The sequence below is a fragment of the Corylus avellana genome, chromosome ca3 (genome assembly GCF_901000735.1).
Source record: "Corylus avellana chromosome ca3, CavTom2PMs-1.0".
Classification (NCBI taxonomy): domain Eukaryota; kingdom Viridiplantae; phylum Streptophyta; class Magnoliopsida; order Fagales; family Betulaceae; genus Corylus; species Corylus avellana.
In genome coordinates this window covers 10,314,644-10,332,019 of record NC_081543.1, presented here as the reverse complement: position 1 = coordinate 10,332,019, position 17,376 = coordinate 10,314,644, and the positions used below count along the sequence as shown (strand labels likewise).

The 17,376-nt window shown below is 37.5% G+C and overlaps 3 protein-coding genes across 5 annotated transcripts; 1 reads left to right on the top strand and 2 right to left on the bottom strand.

The window, feature by feature from the left end:
* Nucleotides 1-587: 587 nt before the first annotated feature.
* Nucleotides 588-6,166, bottom strand: LOC132174971 (phytochrome-interacting ankyrin-repeat protein 2-like). Its single transcript, XM_059586750.1, has 3 exons — nucleotides 5,541-6,166; nucleotides 1,112-1,283; nucleotides 588-998 (listed from the first exon to the last, which is right to left on the bottom strand). Exons 1-3 carry the CDS (start codon nucleotides 5,670-5,672, stop codon nucleotides 775-777), a joined length of 528 nt encoding a protein of 175 aa, XP_059442733.1. The 5' UTR covers nucleotides 5,673-6,166; the 3' UTR covers nucleotides 588-774.
* Nucleotides 6,167-7,961: 1,795 nt separating this feature from the next.
* On the top strand, nucleotides 7,962-10,481 carry LOC132175383 (trihelix transcription factor GT-3b-like). Its single transcript, XM_059587323.1, has 2 exons — nucleotides 7,962-8,369; nucleotides 9,470-10,481. The coding sequence occupies exons 1-2, from the start codon at nucleotides 8,043-8,045 to the stop codon at nucleotides 10,073-10,075; spliced, it is 933 nt and encodes a 310-aa protein (XP_059443306.1). The 5' UTR covers nucleotides 7,962-8,042; the 3' UTR covers nucleotides 10,076-10,481.
* A 1,965-nt stretch (nucleotides 10,482-12,446) lies between these two features.
* On the bottom strand, nucleotides 12,447-16,306 carry LOC132176668 (uncharacterized). 3 transcript variants are annotated; one of them, XR_009439563.1, is made up of 2 exons: nucleotides 15,980-16,306; nucleotides 12,447-12,717 (listed from the first exon to the last, which is right to left on the bottom strand). XR_009439563.1 is itself a non-coding variant. In XM_059588936.1 (2 exons), the coding sequence occupies exons 1-2, from the start codon at nucleotides 16,230-16,232 to the stop codon at nucleotides 12,686-12,688; spliced, it is 354 nt and encodes a 117-aa protein (XP_059444919.1). In that variant the 5' UTR covers nucleotides 16,233-16,291; the 3' UTR covers nucleotides 12,447-12,685. The 3 variants fall into 3 exon arrangements, 2 of the variants coding, with proteins under 2 accessions (XP_059444919.1, XP_059444920.1); XM_059588936.1 differs by having other exon boundaries at nucleotides 12,447-12,791; nucleotides 15,985-16,291; XM_059588937.1 differs by having other exon boundaries at nucleotides 15,985-16,290.
* Nucleotides 16,307-17,376: the final 1,070 nt, after the last annotated feature.

Sequence of the window (17,376 nt, the reverse complement as noted above, 5' to 3'; positions counted from 1 at the left end):
TTCCATGGGACTTCGTAAGGGTTATATGCTTGTCACGCGTCACTGTCATGTCGAAGATTTTTGCTTTAATATCATATTAAATTATCAAATAATTCAAAATTTTAAACAAATAGAAAATAATACATTTCATTATTTCATTAATATAATAACAATAATGAGTGATTTTTCTCTCCTAAATTTGATTAATCCCTCTGGTTGCTACTGATTTTGGATGTTTCAGAAAAACTTCCATCGAGTAAACTACGTCTCATGTACAATGAAGATGGTTTACCAAGTTTTGATTTTATGTGGTGCTTTCACTTTAATTTTCATATTTTTGCTGATTGATGGATAAAGGAACAAATGCTTTGGATGTAAAAGGATCATTTCTAATGTCATCTAATATGAGATATCTAATAGTACCACTTGCCCAAATAAATTTTTGACTAAACGGCTACCTCAGTAAGTAATTGCTTATGATGGTTTGCAAATTTTTAGTTTTCACATCTTTATTATTATTATTATTATTATTATCTATTTATGTGTTTCTCCTATATAACTAATATAAAACTACTTTGAAAAACACTACACATTGAGTCATTATAACATCCAAAAACACACAACACAGAACGTAGTTAGTACATGGTCCATGTTTAACATAATGCAATACAAACAAAACAAACCAATAGAAGATGATTGCGTGATGCACGTCCACGTTTACGTTTAATATAATATGCAACAAATTACAAATACCAAGCGAACCAAACTGCAAGGCCATGGCAACGAGGGGGATTTTCAGCTTTCTGAGCTGTAGGAGGAGGAGGAGGCATCACCAGCTGATAAGTTATCTTGCTTATAACGCTTCATTTCATCATAAGCCCACTCAAGACCAGGGCAGTAATGGAGTGGTGGATTAAATCTGTTGTCATCGATGTCATCTGCCAAGAATGCACCATTCTCTATCAGGAATTTCACTGCTTCCTTCCTTCTTTCTTTAGCTGCACGGTGAAGTGGTGTCCCTAGGGTTGACAAAAATGATAATCGAAATAGATATCAGCATGTGTTCAAATCATAGGGAAGAAAAAACAGGAGTACGCAGGGGGGCTTCATACATAAGGTTAAATATACTTACAGCCACAAGCACCCATTGTTTTAGCATCAATATTAGCACCACGCTCTAGCAGTTCATCCATAACTTCAAGGTGACCACCCTCAGCAGCAAGGTGGAGTGGGGTCACTCCTTTTGATTTAGGGCCCCGACCAGACACATTCACATCCATTCCTTCATCAAGAAGTCGCTTCACCTGTTTTGAATAACATTAAAACAAACTTATCTTTAGCCAGAGTAAATTTCAAAGTCAATAGCATAGCAACTACCCATTATTAGCAGATGTATAACAATAGAAAGATTCATATCATGAACTAACTGCAGAAAAACAGGAACTACTCTCCTTGCAAAATAAATCCACATATCTATGCAATTATTAAAAGGCTTAAGAAATGCATTTCTTTCAAAGAACCCTTAATGTCCATGGTTCGCATTGCATTGCAGCCACATAGAGCACTTGGAAACAAGATTTCTAGAAGGCCAGGACGCCCTTGAATCACATTCCATGAGATGATGGTTAACTGGCAGACCCTGGTGACTATTATTTCTGGGCACATCTGTCTATTGCACCTCTCTATGTCAAAGCACTCTAGCCTTGATTACATAATCGAGTATCGAAAGGGGAATCAATTCATCTTGCTTCTTACTAGCTCTTTCAACTGCACATAATCCCCAGCTCAAGAACCAAGAACCGCCCAGGGACATCCACCTTTCACTTGCATGCTTGACTCAGACTAAATCACTCCTGCTTGGAAGATCATCAATTCTTCACTCTCTTGTAGCTCTTGATATATAGTGTGTTTATTTATTTACTTGGTACCGGCACATAATTTATCAAATTAAAGAATGGGGGTCTTTCCACTTTACTCCTTTGTATTTTGTATGGGGTGTCCCCATTTGACTGTTTATTGCATCATTTCCACTTGAAATTGCCTTAAGAGTTGAAATGCCTCTTCCTTTAGTGAATATCATCAGACTTAATGTACGGAGTCCACAAGTGTTTAAATTTGTTATAACTTCTAGCTTTCATGTACCTAAAGCAGACCATGCTTGAAGAACTACTTTTCAGTACCTAGGTATTGAAAACACGTCCTCATTCGATTCTCCCTCTCCTCCTATTTTCCTCACCTTCCCCCTTTGTTCACACGCACTGCTCACAACGCTCACACAGATTCAAGTTTCAGCCCTTCTTCTCACCCCTTGACAACCTTAACCAAACCTTTTATATTAAACTTTAAATCCTCATAGTTTTATGCAGCTTTCAGCCACCAAATAACAATTAAATAAACCATAAGACTAATTGCTAACAGAAAATTCATGAAACTTGTTCTCTTCAAAAGCAGCCGCTCTTCACCATTATATCTCATCTTTCCCAAACAATAATTAACCTGTAGATCCCAAAGCCCTTCCTCTATAACCACTTACCCTAGAACCCATCAAATAAGCAATTCCAGGCAGGTTTCAAAATCTGCCGTAGTTGATTATGTACCTGAACTTTTGGGTTAAAAAACTTGTAATAGGGTTTGGAACAATAGAAGAATTCAGGTTTTGTAGATTCATTATGGTTTGAAAAGGTATTATTTGAAGGTCAAATAAACAGTGGATGTTAACTGCACAGTAACCACTCTTTCTCCTCTCTTTCTCTAAAACCAGTATCTCTCTTCCTTTCTGTTTCATTCCAAATCAGGGTACACCACTGCCCACCAATTCTAAATCTGACAACACTATTGCGGATAGGGGTGGGCAAAAACCCGCCCAACCCGCAAAACCGATCCGCCCCGCCCCGATCCGCCCCGAAAAAGCCGGATTTTAAGTCATTTTTCGCGGGTACGGGTGGTTTTTTCCCAAACCCGGGCGGGGCGGGGCGGGTTACGGGTTATAACAAAATTTTCCCCCGGATACCCGACCCGCCCCGACCCGCCCCGCATTAATCAAATAAACTTAAAAAATAAAAACCCTACCTTTCTCCAGCCGCCTCCCCCTTTCCACTTTTTTTTTTTTCCCCCTTCTCCTCTCTTCCTCTCAGTCTCGCCTCTCTCTCTCTCTGCTGTCTCGCCTCTCTCCCTCTCTCTCGTCTCTCTTCCTCTCCCTCGTACGACTCTTCTCTCATCTGCGCCGCCGCTCAACCTCCGCCGATCCAGGTTTTTTTCTTCTCTAGAACTCTTTCATGAATGGGGATCCAAGAGATCTCGGGGTTTAGCAACTTCTGATTGTTGGGTTGTTTGTTTAGAAGGAAAATAGATGATAAATCTGCAGAAGAAATGAAAATGGAGGAGAAGAAAGAGAAGAAGAAAGAAACCCGCACAACCCGCACAACCCGCCCCGATCTACCCCGCCCCGATCTACCCCGACCCGCGCGGATTTTGTTCCTTGTGCCAGACACTCGGGTTGAAATTTTCCAACCCGCAGGGTGCGGGTTCGGGTAGGAAAACTGCAGAAATCCGCCCCGAACCGACCCGTGCCCCCCCCTAATTGCGGATTGCCCATCCATTGCCCCCACCCACCAGTTTGGCAACTACCTTCTCTCTTTTCTCTCTTTAACCAGTCTATCATCTCTCCTTCCAGATATGAGTACATAATAGCCCATCCGTTTCAGACCTGAAGATGCTGTTTCCACCTCCCTAACATCGCCACCCACCAGATCAATAAACTCTGACAGAGCTTCCTCCTCTCCTAGAGAGTCCAAAGTGGCATCAGGATCTGTGCTTTCAAGCTCGCACGACCAGTCCTACGCCTCTTTCAATCTCAAGGTCCCCTGGGAGTTGTGTTCTTCGCTTGATCAGCCGCCTTAGGGAAGATACTCACTATAGATAACTTAAGGAAACAAAGTCTCATAGGGGTAGATTGATAATGCATGTGCAAGAAGAGTAAGGATTTTGTAGATCATCTCCTACTCCATTGCGAGACAACTAATGCCTTGTGGAGTTCTATTTTTGGCCTTTACTTATGGGTTAAAGTGGGTCATGCCTCAATGGAGAGTGCAGGGTGGAACTTTTCAAAGTGTAGTAGTGTTGAAGATATCTTGATTAATGTTGTGTATCTGGAGAGAATGATCATAATTTTGAAGATTGTGCGAGAACGGTGGAAATAAAGGTGGTCTTTTTAAAAAACCTTTACCACTGGACAGTTGCCTATGATTGTCTTCACATTTCTAGTTTGGATTAAATCCAAAATTAGTCCCTATGGTTTTCTTGTTTATCAAATTACTTCTTTTGTTTTTAAACGTAATAAAATTGGTCTTTGGGCTTTATGACTGTAAAATTACTCTTTCCATCCACTGCCGTCAATAAACCATTAGCCACTTGTACAATATGTATATATATCCATGAAGCCTTGCCAAATCAGCATACTTTTCCAAATCAGTGCCCCATCAATTTAGTGAGTCTAAGTCAGCTATGCCATGTCACCAAAAGGTTGAATTTAGTGAGGACAGCCGCTGCACTTTGACAGAGAACAACGGTGGGGTTTAGTGGATCTGAAAGAAGGTGATAAACAACAGTCTTTGGCTCAATCCATTTCAGCAACACCCTTCCCAGTCCCTATCTCCTCCATATACAGAACACAAAAATGTCTTCCACTCATCAATCTTAACTACCACTGACTATGCCCAATGTCAATCTAGCATTTTAGTAAGACATTCACAATCTTCCTCTCACATTTCCAAAAAGTATTGTAGCAGCTACAATCTTGGGAATAATGTATTAACTTAAATTGAAGCTTCTAACATTAAACACATATTCAAGAGAAAACCGAAGTAATGATATTTTTTTATTTGTAAGTCACCGCTACCCCACAACCTGGCCCTCCACCCTGTTCTTAGAGGGACAAAGTGCACTTTGATCCAGACCTCATTGGCCTGACACGTTGATACCTACTTTTTCTAATACCACTGTCTCTCACTAAAATCATCATATTCTTAGCAATATGGAAAATATATTTCCTTATTTCAAGGAGACTTCCAAAATACATCACACCGTATGGTATACAGATCATCAGAACATATCAAATAAAAGAGTCTTTTGTTGTTGTTGTTGATAAGTCGAAACATAAGTGTGGATTGTTCACAAAGCATTCATATTCATCAATGCTTCTTTTTATAATATTCTTTCTTCTTAGGGCCTCCAATACATTTTAAAAGTGAAAATCATAATCACAAGTTCCTTACTCAAAACAACAAAGGGATTAACAAAAAGGTCAACATTGAATGTAATATTCAAAACTTGATTGCACACGAGGAAATGAGGCAACTGCAAATAATGAATAACAAAAGTATAGACCTAAAAATTCAAAACCCTTGTAGCTAAAGATATTGCATGATTATCCTCAAACATTAGAGTTTCCACAATATCAAGTCCTAGATTATGTTCAAAACAAGTTACTTAATCAATAAAAAAGAAAAGACACAAAACCCATCAAGAAAATAATGAATAACAAAAGGTATAATAAAGCTTACCTCCTTGAGATCACCTTTGCGGGCACCAATATGGAGCAGAGTCCATCCCCTATCATCCCTATCGACCCCAGACCTCAAAGACCGCCTTCTCGACAAGCTTCGACGAATCGAAACCGCCTGCTCCTGGGGCATACTTCTCACAGAGAATTACCAAAACACCTCTTTCTCAGAAACCCAATATATAAATTATAAAAATATGGATGTATGTTCAGGCAAAAGCGTAGACGAGCAAAGGCCAAGAAACCCTTAGATTGATAGCTCGATAAGATCTATGCACGCACTCAAGAAGACCGCGAATTTTTTTTACATGCTTTTGGGGAACGAAAAAGAAAGGGCAGAATTAGCGAGAGGCGGAGAGGGAGTAATTGGCCATGCAAGGATTCAAACCAGGACCGAAGACGCGGAGATTCAGACACACAACGACGGAGCTGACGCACGCCAGATATATTTTGATCATTATATATGTGAATCGAAACCTACTTCAAATCTTGCAGCACAGAAGGAAGAGACGGAGAGAGGGGTGAATGGAAGAGAGATTACTGCACAGAATTCGGTTTCATGGAGACGGGAGATCGAGCTGCTGTGTTGTTATTGCGTCGAACCCAGCAAACCCTAAGAGAGAGAGAGAGTGATGAAGGGAAAAGTATTTATAGGAGCCTGGGAAAGTTGCCAAGGCTTGTCTGGGCTCGGTGGGAAAGATCGAGCCTCGGCCCAACACAAAAAAGGGGTTGGCTCTGGCTCGCCCCAACACAAAAAGGGTCCGCTTCCGCTCGCCCCTGCGGCCCAGCCCAGCCCATGTGTGGTTAGGTCCTCTTATTTCAGCCGACTCTAGACGGATTATTTTTTTTTTTTTTTTATAAAAAAAAAAACAGTATTAGATAAATTTTCTCCAATTTCATCGAAAAAATATCATGTGTTGATTTTATATATTTAAATAAAAAAGACAAAATTGATTTAAAAAAAATAAAAATTATTATCTCTTCCAACTTTGTCATCGTTAATATAATTTGTTCCGAGCATAATTGGAATTTGAATATTTTTCAATGCAATAGGTTTTTTTTTTTTTTTTGGTTAGAAATACTGCTTTCTGCTTCGGCTTCTATGACCTTTCTAGGGCTTTTAAATCTCGTTCTTGTAAATTCATAATCAATGAAGCTACCACTTGTCAATATTAGAAGATAGTAGTAGTATTTATTTTCATACTTCACTCTTTAGTAAAATATTGTAATTAAAAAAAAAAAAGCTGCTTTACTTTCTAATTTTTAAGCCATAATGAAGAAAAAGAAAGTACAATGCGTATGCTTTTTAGTTTTTACATCCAAAATAATTATATGACATGTTTATAAATTAGATTGAAAGAAGTTCCTTCAATCTAATTTTAAGGAAATCTTTGTTTCACCCTCGTACCTCTCTTTCTTTTTTTTATATATATACTCTTTTTTGGTTGTGAATGACATATCATAATTTTATTTGATATGATAATCAAGTTTTCTTTTACCAAATTTGATAATAAAGAATAATATATTATTTTTCATACCACAAATAAGCATTAAGAACATTTTAAAACCACAAGTGATCTAAGGATGGTTTCTTCCGTCCTTCCTTCTTTCTCCCTTTTTTTTGTTTGTTTGTTTGTTTTTGTTTTAGATTATGTTTAGACTCTAGCAGCAGCGCCCAGCCTTCTCCACCACTTTGGTTGTCTACTCCACCTCGGCGTTCGTTTTCCTCCCTAATCTTTTGGCTTTGTCAATTTCTACAAGGTTCTTAGATCGGCTTTTTTCTAATCAAATATACATTTTCGCCAGTGGTCCAAGTCCTATACGTGTTTTTACACCTTCTTTCTCAACGCCAACGAGTTATGTAGACAATAGACGTTTTTCTCTGGTCAACACGCGATGGTTGTGTTTTGAACGCGTCGGAGCGTGGATTGCTTAAATCTCACACGCTTTTGTGTAAGCCTGTCGCTGCTATTTGTGGGGTTATTTTTTTTTTTTGTTCTGACTTTCGAATTGAGGATGAATAATTTTCGGTGTGAGGGCTTATCTCTCATAACTGGTTAAATAAAAACTTTTGTCTTAGAGATATGATCTACCCATACTTTAGGTCTAGTCTGCTAAGAGTAGATCTATGCCATAAATGAAGTTTGTACATGGGTGAGAGCAAAAGTCATAGATATGATTTGATTGTTAGAATTTTTGATATATCTACGACTTTGTAATTACATAGTTTTTGTCTATGTTTTTAAGAGTTTTATACTCTGAATATTTTATGGAATGAGAAGAAATTTACCAATTAAAAAAAAAAAAAAAAAAAAAGCAAAAGTGGCATTATTGTAAATCCGTGAAAACCCGTTGGCAATTAACAAAGACATTTCTTGGTTAAAGAGAAAGAAGACTGGAGAGGACAGAGAAAAACAGAAACGTATAGAAACGGAGCGCTGAGAAAGCGAAGAAACGGAAAAGAAAGCGATAGAAGCAGACGACGGCGTGTAGCAGTATAGGGATGATGTTCGGTGGCGGAGGAGATGGTGAAGTGTTGGGCGGAATGGGCGTGATGAGGGCAGCGGCGGTGCTGAGTCCCAAATCACAGGCGGCGATGCAGGCGCAAGCGCAGTGGGGCGAGCAGGAGACGAGGGAGTTCATCGCGATCCGTGCGGAGGCGGAGATGGAGAGGGACAGGATCACCGCCGGTAACGCGTCCAAAAGTAGCAAGAGGAGCAAAACGACCACGCTTTGGGAGCTGGTGAGCGCCAGGATGGGGGAGAGAGGGTACAAGAGGACACCGGAGCAGTGCAAATGCAAGTGGAAGAACCTCCTCAACCGCTACAAGGTTGCTCTCTCTCTCTCTCTCTCTCTTACACGTGGCTCTATTGGGAATTACGAATTTAATTTGCGAATTCTGAATTTTTTATTTTTATTTCTGAAAAGGAATTCCTGTGAACATTAATGTGTGCTGATTGGTTTGGTTTTCACCAAATTGGGATAAGTATTTATTTCCGTGTTCACCTCTCTCTCTCTCTCTCTCTCTCTCTATATATATATATATATATATAACCCTTTTTTCTTTAAATTTTAATCCAAGTGGATTGTCCTAAAGGCACAGTTTTGATTTGGAACATAAATTTTTTATTATCTGGTTCATAAAATTCAGCCACTCAAAAAGCGACATGTTGGTCTTAGCATGAGAAATAGTTGTTTTTTAGATAGCTTACATGTTTTATTAATAGCAGCTTTTTACAGGATAGATTGTAAGAATTCTTACAATTGAGATTGAGATTGTGGGAAATTTCTCTCATTTTATTTGTAAAAGAGGAAAAGCAGTGATAGACGTTTTTAAAATTACCATTGAATTTGTGATAGATTATTATTGGATTTTGATCAAATCATATCAATTTTAGGTGGACACAATGGAGACCCAAGAGTGACATGGATCATTACTCTGACAGAAATGTTATCAGTCCACCCTTATTTATTTTTTATTTTTTCCTTTTTAATTAAGATTGATCTTCTAAGAGTAAATTGAGCATGCTACGGTAGTTGGATTTGCCTGTGTCCTTTTATTTGTGAAAACTCTTACTTGAAGACTTTTCAAGTGAGGAATGCTGTTAAATTGTTAATACACCACCTTGGTTTTTAAAAGAAAGTATTTGTGACTTTTACTGCTACGAATCTATTAAATAACATTATTCATTAGTTATATAGGAGTTGTATAACAGTCTATTAAATAATATTATTCATTTTTAGGAACCTAGGATACTTGTGCACTGCCATAGTAGAGTAGCCCATAACATAATCAACTCGTTTTTGTTTTCACAACTATTTGGTTAGGTCCCAGAAAAGAATGAGGGCAAAATTATTTTATACGGATGACATGCAGTGGTAATTGGTTGCTCTTTTCATATTACGATAATCTTGTATTTGCTTGTACAGGGGAAGGAAACAGCTGATCCGGAGAATGGGCGGCAATGCCCATTTTTTGAGGAGCTCCATGCAGTATTTACTGAAAGAGAAAAGCACATGCAGAGATTACTTGCTGAATCTGAGGCAGGTTCTTCCCAGTCAAAGAAAAGGGTCAAGAGATTGACTGGAGATCGATCCTCGGATGAATTCTCAGATGGCGATGACGAGGATGAAGATGATAGCGAGGCGGAGAGGCCTGCTAGAAGCAATCCACGAAGAAGGAAGGTTGAAGGACTCACAATGGACAAGTCTTTAAAAGCAGCAACCAATACAGGGACTGTTAGCTTTAGTACTAGCGGCAGTACTCGGGAATTGCTGAAGGATTTTTTCCAGCAGCAACATAGGATGGAGATGCAGTGGAGGGAGATAATGGAGAGGCGTGTGCAAGAGCGGCTGTTATTCGAGCAGGAATGGCGAGAGACAATGGTGAAGCTTGAGAGGGATAGGCTAATGTCGGAGCAGATTTGGAGGGAGAGGGAAGAACAGAGGAGGATGAGAGACGAGACCCGGGCAGAGAGGAGGGATGCCCTGTTGACTACCCTCTTGAACAAACTTATCCATGAAAAGAACCTCTGAGGTTGAGCTTGTCTCTCTCATTGATCTCCTCATTGCTTCCAAATGTTTTGGTTTACCTGGCAGCTTGTGAAGAAATACATACTAGAGTGAATGAAGAAAGAAGATCTATATAAACAGGATAGACATGGATAGTTGTGATTTGTATAGGTATACAAAGGCCCTTTGTTTGCTAATTTGACATCAATAGACAGCTTTTGGATATTCTTTCATGGTAATTAAGAGGGGAAGTTTTATATCCATGGTCTGCAGCTCTTACCTGGGGAAGGTATTGCTTCAGGAGACTTTGGCTTTCATTTTTTATTTTTATTTTTCTCTTCGTGGGCTTATTTCCTTCTTTGGAGAAAACAAGTGAGTATGATAAGTACGTTGGTTGTATTTAGTTATTTATTTGTTTTTTGTTTGGTTAGAGATTGGTGTTTTATTTTATGAATTGTTGTCCACATCAGCTTCAATTAACATTAATTGTTGCTAAAAATCATATCAAATTGCTACTTTTTTAGCATTGATAATTGTGTTCTAATGTTGTTGGAGTCCCATGCAAATGTCATGCTTAGTTTAAAATGAATTGTTGAAGTTGTAAAAACACGACAAAATAATGAAATTTGTACCGGCACTTGGATGTCTCATTTTCCCGATTTGAATAGGGAAATTTTTTTTGAAAGAGATCTGAGATACGTGTTGGAGTTTTCATTATGGTGCACTTGATAGGCTTATTTACATGTTTTCGTGATTGAAGGTATTGTAGAAAATGATTTATATTTTAAACAAAGCAAATGCACTAATTAGTTTGTTATGGACTTTTCAATTTGCTTTCAATTGACTGTCGCAAGCATTACAATGAAATGATCATATCATGAATGCAATGAGTTGGTTGAACTTTTAAAGTAGTGCTATGAGAGATGGTGGGTGGACTCTGGAATTTTTTATTTGAAGTTATATTTTATGCCAAAAACAATATTATTATTACCATTATGGATGATGTACGCCAACCACAGTTATGACGAGAAACTCAATGCATGAAAAATTCACATAATTACTGTGTGGATTATATTAATATAGATATGTAGTTGCAAGAACTTAACAATTGTTTTAATGAAATGAATTCTGAATTATTGCTTTGTGTTGCTTGCTTGAGTTCAAATAACTCATTTGCTGCTTTTAACAATGAGAAATTAATATGACTTGTTCATTTTATCCGAATGAATTTTTAGCAATTCAAGGATGGTCGGCTCGAAACATTCATCCTTGACATGTGTTCTAGTGAAGATTTTGCAACACTCAAAAAGGAATTAGACAATTTGCTGAGAAGATGGTAATGATATTGTGTATCCATTATTCATTATTGACATTGTCATTTGCAACTGCTACTACTGAAAAATCTTTTTTAGCAATAAATATCATTAAAATTGTTTACGCAACATTGTTTGGTTACAAGTTACATATATTGTTACATATATTGAGAATGATGTATTCAAGATTATCAACAATGAAAAACTCACACAAAGATTTCAAAATATGAAAACTTGTCGGAGACAATAGAATAATTTAATGCTAAGCATGAAAAAATAAAAAAATAAAAAAATACAAGTTACAAGCATCACCCTAATGATGAGTTTGGAGGAAAGACGGGTGAATTAGGCAACCCCTCACATTATGAGGTCCAATATCCCTGTTATCATCTTGGTCAACAAGATTCATAGATGCTTCCTCTCGATTCGAATCATATGTTTGAAATAATAATTAAATTTTGTTGAATTGTTCATTTATTTTGTTAGATATATTCTTTAATATTTTTTAATCAATTTTTACTCAACTGTCTTTTAATCTTGTCCCCCTAAACCAAAATCCTGATTCTGCTTGACACATTGTATCCTAAACGCGTAGAAACGAAAGGTTAACTTCTAGGCATTGTAGGCAATACCTTTGGATGACTTTGACGTTGTCCTGGAACAGGAATTTTACGTGGGTACATGCCGTGAGTGGCAAGGCAAAACCCAGTCAAGGAAGGGGAATCCTTTTAGCCATGCAAGTGGAGCATGAGCTTAGGAAAGGTGAAGAGACTTTCTTTGCAGCATTGCAAAGAATCTTGATTGGCAAGAAGAGAATCCAGTTTAGGTTGCGGACCTTTTGGAGGAAGTTTAATGCTCTTTGAACTGCTACGAAACTTTCCTCCACAGCATGCAATCGATCATCAAACTGAGCTGGTCATGGGGACAACCACCTCAGCTGAAAACATCTCAGACAAGCATAGTACCAATAATACTTCCATTGTTATTGCAAGATTCAGGAAAGAAATGGGATCCACAAATGAAACCGCATGTCACAATGCAAGTGTGGCAAGCACAACATATTCTATGGTGTAGATACAACATAATCTCCAAAAAACAAATTCATTTGACTATAAAAAAAATATATATATAGTTGTTCGCTAAAACAGATGAGGAGCTAACCAGATTCATCGGGCATATAACACACAAGTTCTAGAAGCATACTTGGTGAATATCCTTTTTTTTTTCCCTCAGTTTTGCACTTCTTTTTTTTACCAACAAGAGATAAAATCAACTTGAGTCTGTCGGAGGCTGTTCCTTTGGATGTTTGGAGGAATAGTGATCACCAAGTTGGTTCTGATTTGCTAGTTGAACCTGAAAACATGATCCACGGCAAAAGTGTAGCTCGCCATAACAGTACAAACAACTCCAAGTACATGTGCACATCACTAGTAAAAGTTTGTAAAAATATGTTAACATAATGGTACAACCACAAGCATGAGGGAGAACAGGCACATGGTTATGCTTAATTATATTCTGATGTCGTTTTAATGAAAACATATGCAGGGAAACTCCAGTCTAGCTGTACGCTTAGCACTCTATGTTAAACTTTAAAGCATCTAAATGTAAGACACGTAGAAATTCTTGCAACTACAAGACAATAGATGTGTAACACAACATGGCACACATACTTTCTTTTGACAGACACCCAAGAATATACATGACTCTTAGTGTGCTCCAAAATTTTAAGCACTTGACAATAGGCAAACCATGCTGCAAAAGATGATTTCTGTTAATAGAGTTAATATCCAAAGACCTATTCAAACAAACCATTGAATGATTTTGGCATCATAACTTGCGTATGGGGTAATGAGATGACAGCTTAACAGAAAAGAACTCCTAGGGCTTTATCTGTAGGAAAGGAACAGGTGTCCCTATTCTAGATGTATGAGATGTCCCAATAAGGCAATCTTATTATAGCTGTTCCTATGAGGTATCCTATTGTAGAATGGTATAATTGATCTTATAAATAGTAATATGCCTTGTGAGGGACAGAGACATTCACTGTGATTTTCTATTTAATTAATATGATATTAGACAAAGGTACAAAATTCAAATTCCGAAGTGAATGTGAGTGTTAGACTGTTAATTAAATGGTTAAATTCGCCTTTTCCTACCAGGTTAAACTTTTAGGATAAGTGATAATTTAACAATAACAAATGGCAATACTATCCTTAACATCATTTAAACCTTTTAACCATTCAACCAAAAGAAAAAAAGAAAAAGAAAAAGAAAAGTTTTCAGCTAAAACAGAGAAGTCATATTTCTCTGATCAAGCAACACCACCTGCAATTCCAACAACCATTTACTGTGAGACAATGATTTTAGTGACACCATTGACATTTCCCACCCTCCCCCTTACCCCCTTCTTCTCTTCATGCCTAAGGAGGGGCAACAATAGCCAAGATCAACACCATATGTCGACGATTATAGTGTAGTCCTAGGTGGAAATATTGCAAGCCTGATTTTGTGAGGGTGGTGAGGATTACCACAAATCTATCTCTTGGAAGCAAATCTTGCCAAGGATAACTGAATTTGAAGAAGATCACGGGGTCTCTTTTTAGTGTTCCATTTTTTCTTTCAAAGAAAGTCATGATAAAGGTGCAGGTAAAATAAAAAATCAGATCTTAGTTTCTATTTGCTTTCAATTTCCACATCCCAGAACACTTCATCTGTAACAACCCAGGGAAAAGTGTTAACTACATCTGTGCCATCACCCCAAAAGGACTAGTCAATTTGGAGCCTCCCTATATAAATTATAAAGCTCAGTTTCACCTAATAAGTAAGTTACGTAGAACTTAGCATCTATGAGTGTCTTTATAAACCACCAACTCCCTATGTGCACTACTCAACTTCCCAATATGTAAGCATATTCGTGGACAGGTGGGCATTTCCAACCACTTAAAAAAGTTAATACTAAAACAAACAATTACAGATGCCCTCACAAAGATGCCACTAAAAAACCCAATTATCACACGTTTTTAGAGGACATACCGATGCATCCGACCCCTTAAAACATAAAAAGAAGAAAAAAGCAATTCATAGAAAGCAAGGACTACAAAATCAAAGTTGCTTAACTTGTTTGCATGAACTAGATGTAATTTTCTTGTTGAGTTTAAACTTCACAAAAATCTTGAACTGAAGGAAGGAAAGCATACTTCGCTAGCCAGTTGTCTTGATTAGCTAGAGGGTCTTGAGCTAGCTTCCTTGAAAAGAATTGATGGGAAAGAGAGGTGAAACAAGAGAACATAAGGAAGGTCTCTCTCTACCTCACATGCTCTTAGATTCCATGGTAAGGATTACTTTGGCAGATTACAAGTGTTTCATTTTGTGGCCGGAAGTCCATTCATAGAACAGAATGCTTTCTAAGATATCCTCCTCTGGCAACAAAACATGTCAATTGGTCAAAAGAGCTTATTCTGAGTTTTGATTCCCTGAATTATGTAAGCTTTTTTGGTCTACCTGCTTTGTTCTGATTTCGATGAATCATTTTCCGGTGTCAGAAAGAGCAAATGCATATCCTTCATTACCTTTTTGATGAATCATTATCTGATAAAACCTATTGTTTAGGACTTTTGTAACATGATGGAGTGACATCTTCTTCAGATTCGGAGGAGGATTCCCCGAAGATTAGGTCTTAAGCATTGATGAAATTAGTGAAATGTGAAACAAGTGCACTCGTTTAATTTCCTTAAATTTTATGAGAGTATTCATATCCGGCTCAACAAATTTTTGCTAACGAATCATCTTTTTCTATTTTAGCTATCCACTTTTTTTGATAAGTTATTTTAGCTATCCACTTTTCCAAAGCACTACATCACATTCTCTATTTTAGCTATCCACTTTCACAATCTTTAAATAAGAGAGGGAATAAGATTAATTTTTTTATTAGTTTATTTATGCATTGTTGAGCTACAATGCTTAGCATCGCAGCTAGCCGGACAAAGCTACTTTTTTACCCAATTATGCTACAGGAATCACCAATAAGCACGCTTTGATGAACAAGAAAGATGCATGGCTTTATTAATACCATATTAAACAACTTTCCCTAAAGAAAAAGCACAATAACCCCAAGTGCCAATTTCAATCTCCATATGCGGCAGAAAACAAAAAACACAAACATATGTCTATTATACAAAATCTGCATGTCAAACAAAAGATAGGCTGCGCTAATGACCCACGATTGTCTATTAATCCTACCTTCCAGAGGTCATTTTCTTAATCAACAAGCAAGGTCATAGCTGCCGCCAAGTTGATTACTTTACTTTCCCTTTTGTGATGACTATTTATGATCCTAAAGTAATTTTCCATCCGTGAATGAAAACAATAAACGACCTATTTACTTTGGAAGACAACCCCATCTCAATCAATCTACCAAATTCATCATGAAAGTCCCAACATAACAAACATAGCATAGTAATTGATTAACAATGATAATCTCCATAAGATTTTAAGCCAGATCTGCCAACTCGAAGAACACTAAATTATATGATTAAAAGAGAAATTAGAAAAAGAAAGGGAATTAGAAGTGGGTTTGAGAATGCACGAGGAAAAGAAAAAGAAATTGAGAGGATACCTTACAGATTGGGCAACTGACTTTGAGGGCAACAGCTCTGGCCTCGAGCTGAGACCCCTTTGACTTCTGATTCTTCTCCGCATTTCGTTTCTGCGCTTCGATTTTCTGTTTTCCCCTCGTCATCTTCTTCTTCTTCTTCTCTCTCTCTCTGGGGCTCGCCTCCGATCAGACTAATCCGCTGACTGGAACGAAGTCGGAAGTCACGGAATGCTTTTTGTGTGTCGCGGTGGGACCCACTTTCCTCGTCTTCCATGATCTGTCTCTGCGCTAATCGGCTTTGGTTTTTCCTTTCCTACCCAGTCTTGCCACGTGCACCGCTATGCCCTGAGTGCTTTTGTGAGTGAGTTTTTTTTTTTTTTTTCTTCTTCTGAAAGTAATACAAATTCATTTTTTTGTTATTTTTTTATTATAAAAATTTACTATTAATTATATGAGATCTACATGCATTTCACGTATTTAATGGTAAATTTATATATTTCTTATTTGAAGTGAATAAAACATGAAAACCAAACAGTTTTATTTTTTAACTTAGTTTTTTAGTGTTTAGTTTGTGTAAGAACAATTTTTCAAACAGCCGAATTAATGATCGAGCTTATGCATAATAGAGAAAATAGTCATTAGAGTTTGTGAGAAGATCGTGGACACTCGGATGGTTAAATTAGTCTTTTACTTTAAAGAGAGAAACCAAATGGAGAGTTTTAGAGTGAGAGAATACCTTTGTAGTTTGTACGAGTTGTTTTTGGAGAGAGTGTCGGTTTATAAAATGAGGGGCTTGCCAAATATGCTTCCAAATTCTTACCAACGTGGCAGGCTAAGAGCCATCTAATTATTTTCATGTAGTTGGCTATTTTAGTGAATATTTTATATTAAAGGGGTTTCAAGCTTGGGCCCTATACTGAATAGGCAGGGTATTCGAGCTGCTATAGGGCAAGACTGATAGGCCCAACAGAACCCCCTAATGCCCTTTTGCGTAAAAATTGGGCAAAGGAAATTTGAAAGTTTTGGCCTAGGACCATCTTGGAAATGAGCTAGTCCATGGTCAGGCATTTGGGTCCTACATTGAGTTATTATCGGAAATGAATCTTCTCCATTTCAAATGAAATGAAGAGTATCCATTTAATACATTTAGTAGGAGGACAAACTTGTCCAAAAAATTTGCCCCTAAAAAAATAAGGATAATATTGCTAACTTAAATGTATCAACTGAATACTCTCTATTTAATTTGAAATAGAGAAGATCTTTTTTCGTTATTATCTCAATAGTAGCGTGGGACTTAATGCTGGTTGACTCATGATGAGCGAAGTCTTCAGTGCCCTGTCGGCTCTTGACCAATCAAGTTGTGGAGCACGTGGAGTGGGAGTTTGTAACATCCTTGCTCCAATTGGTTTGAAATTGTT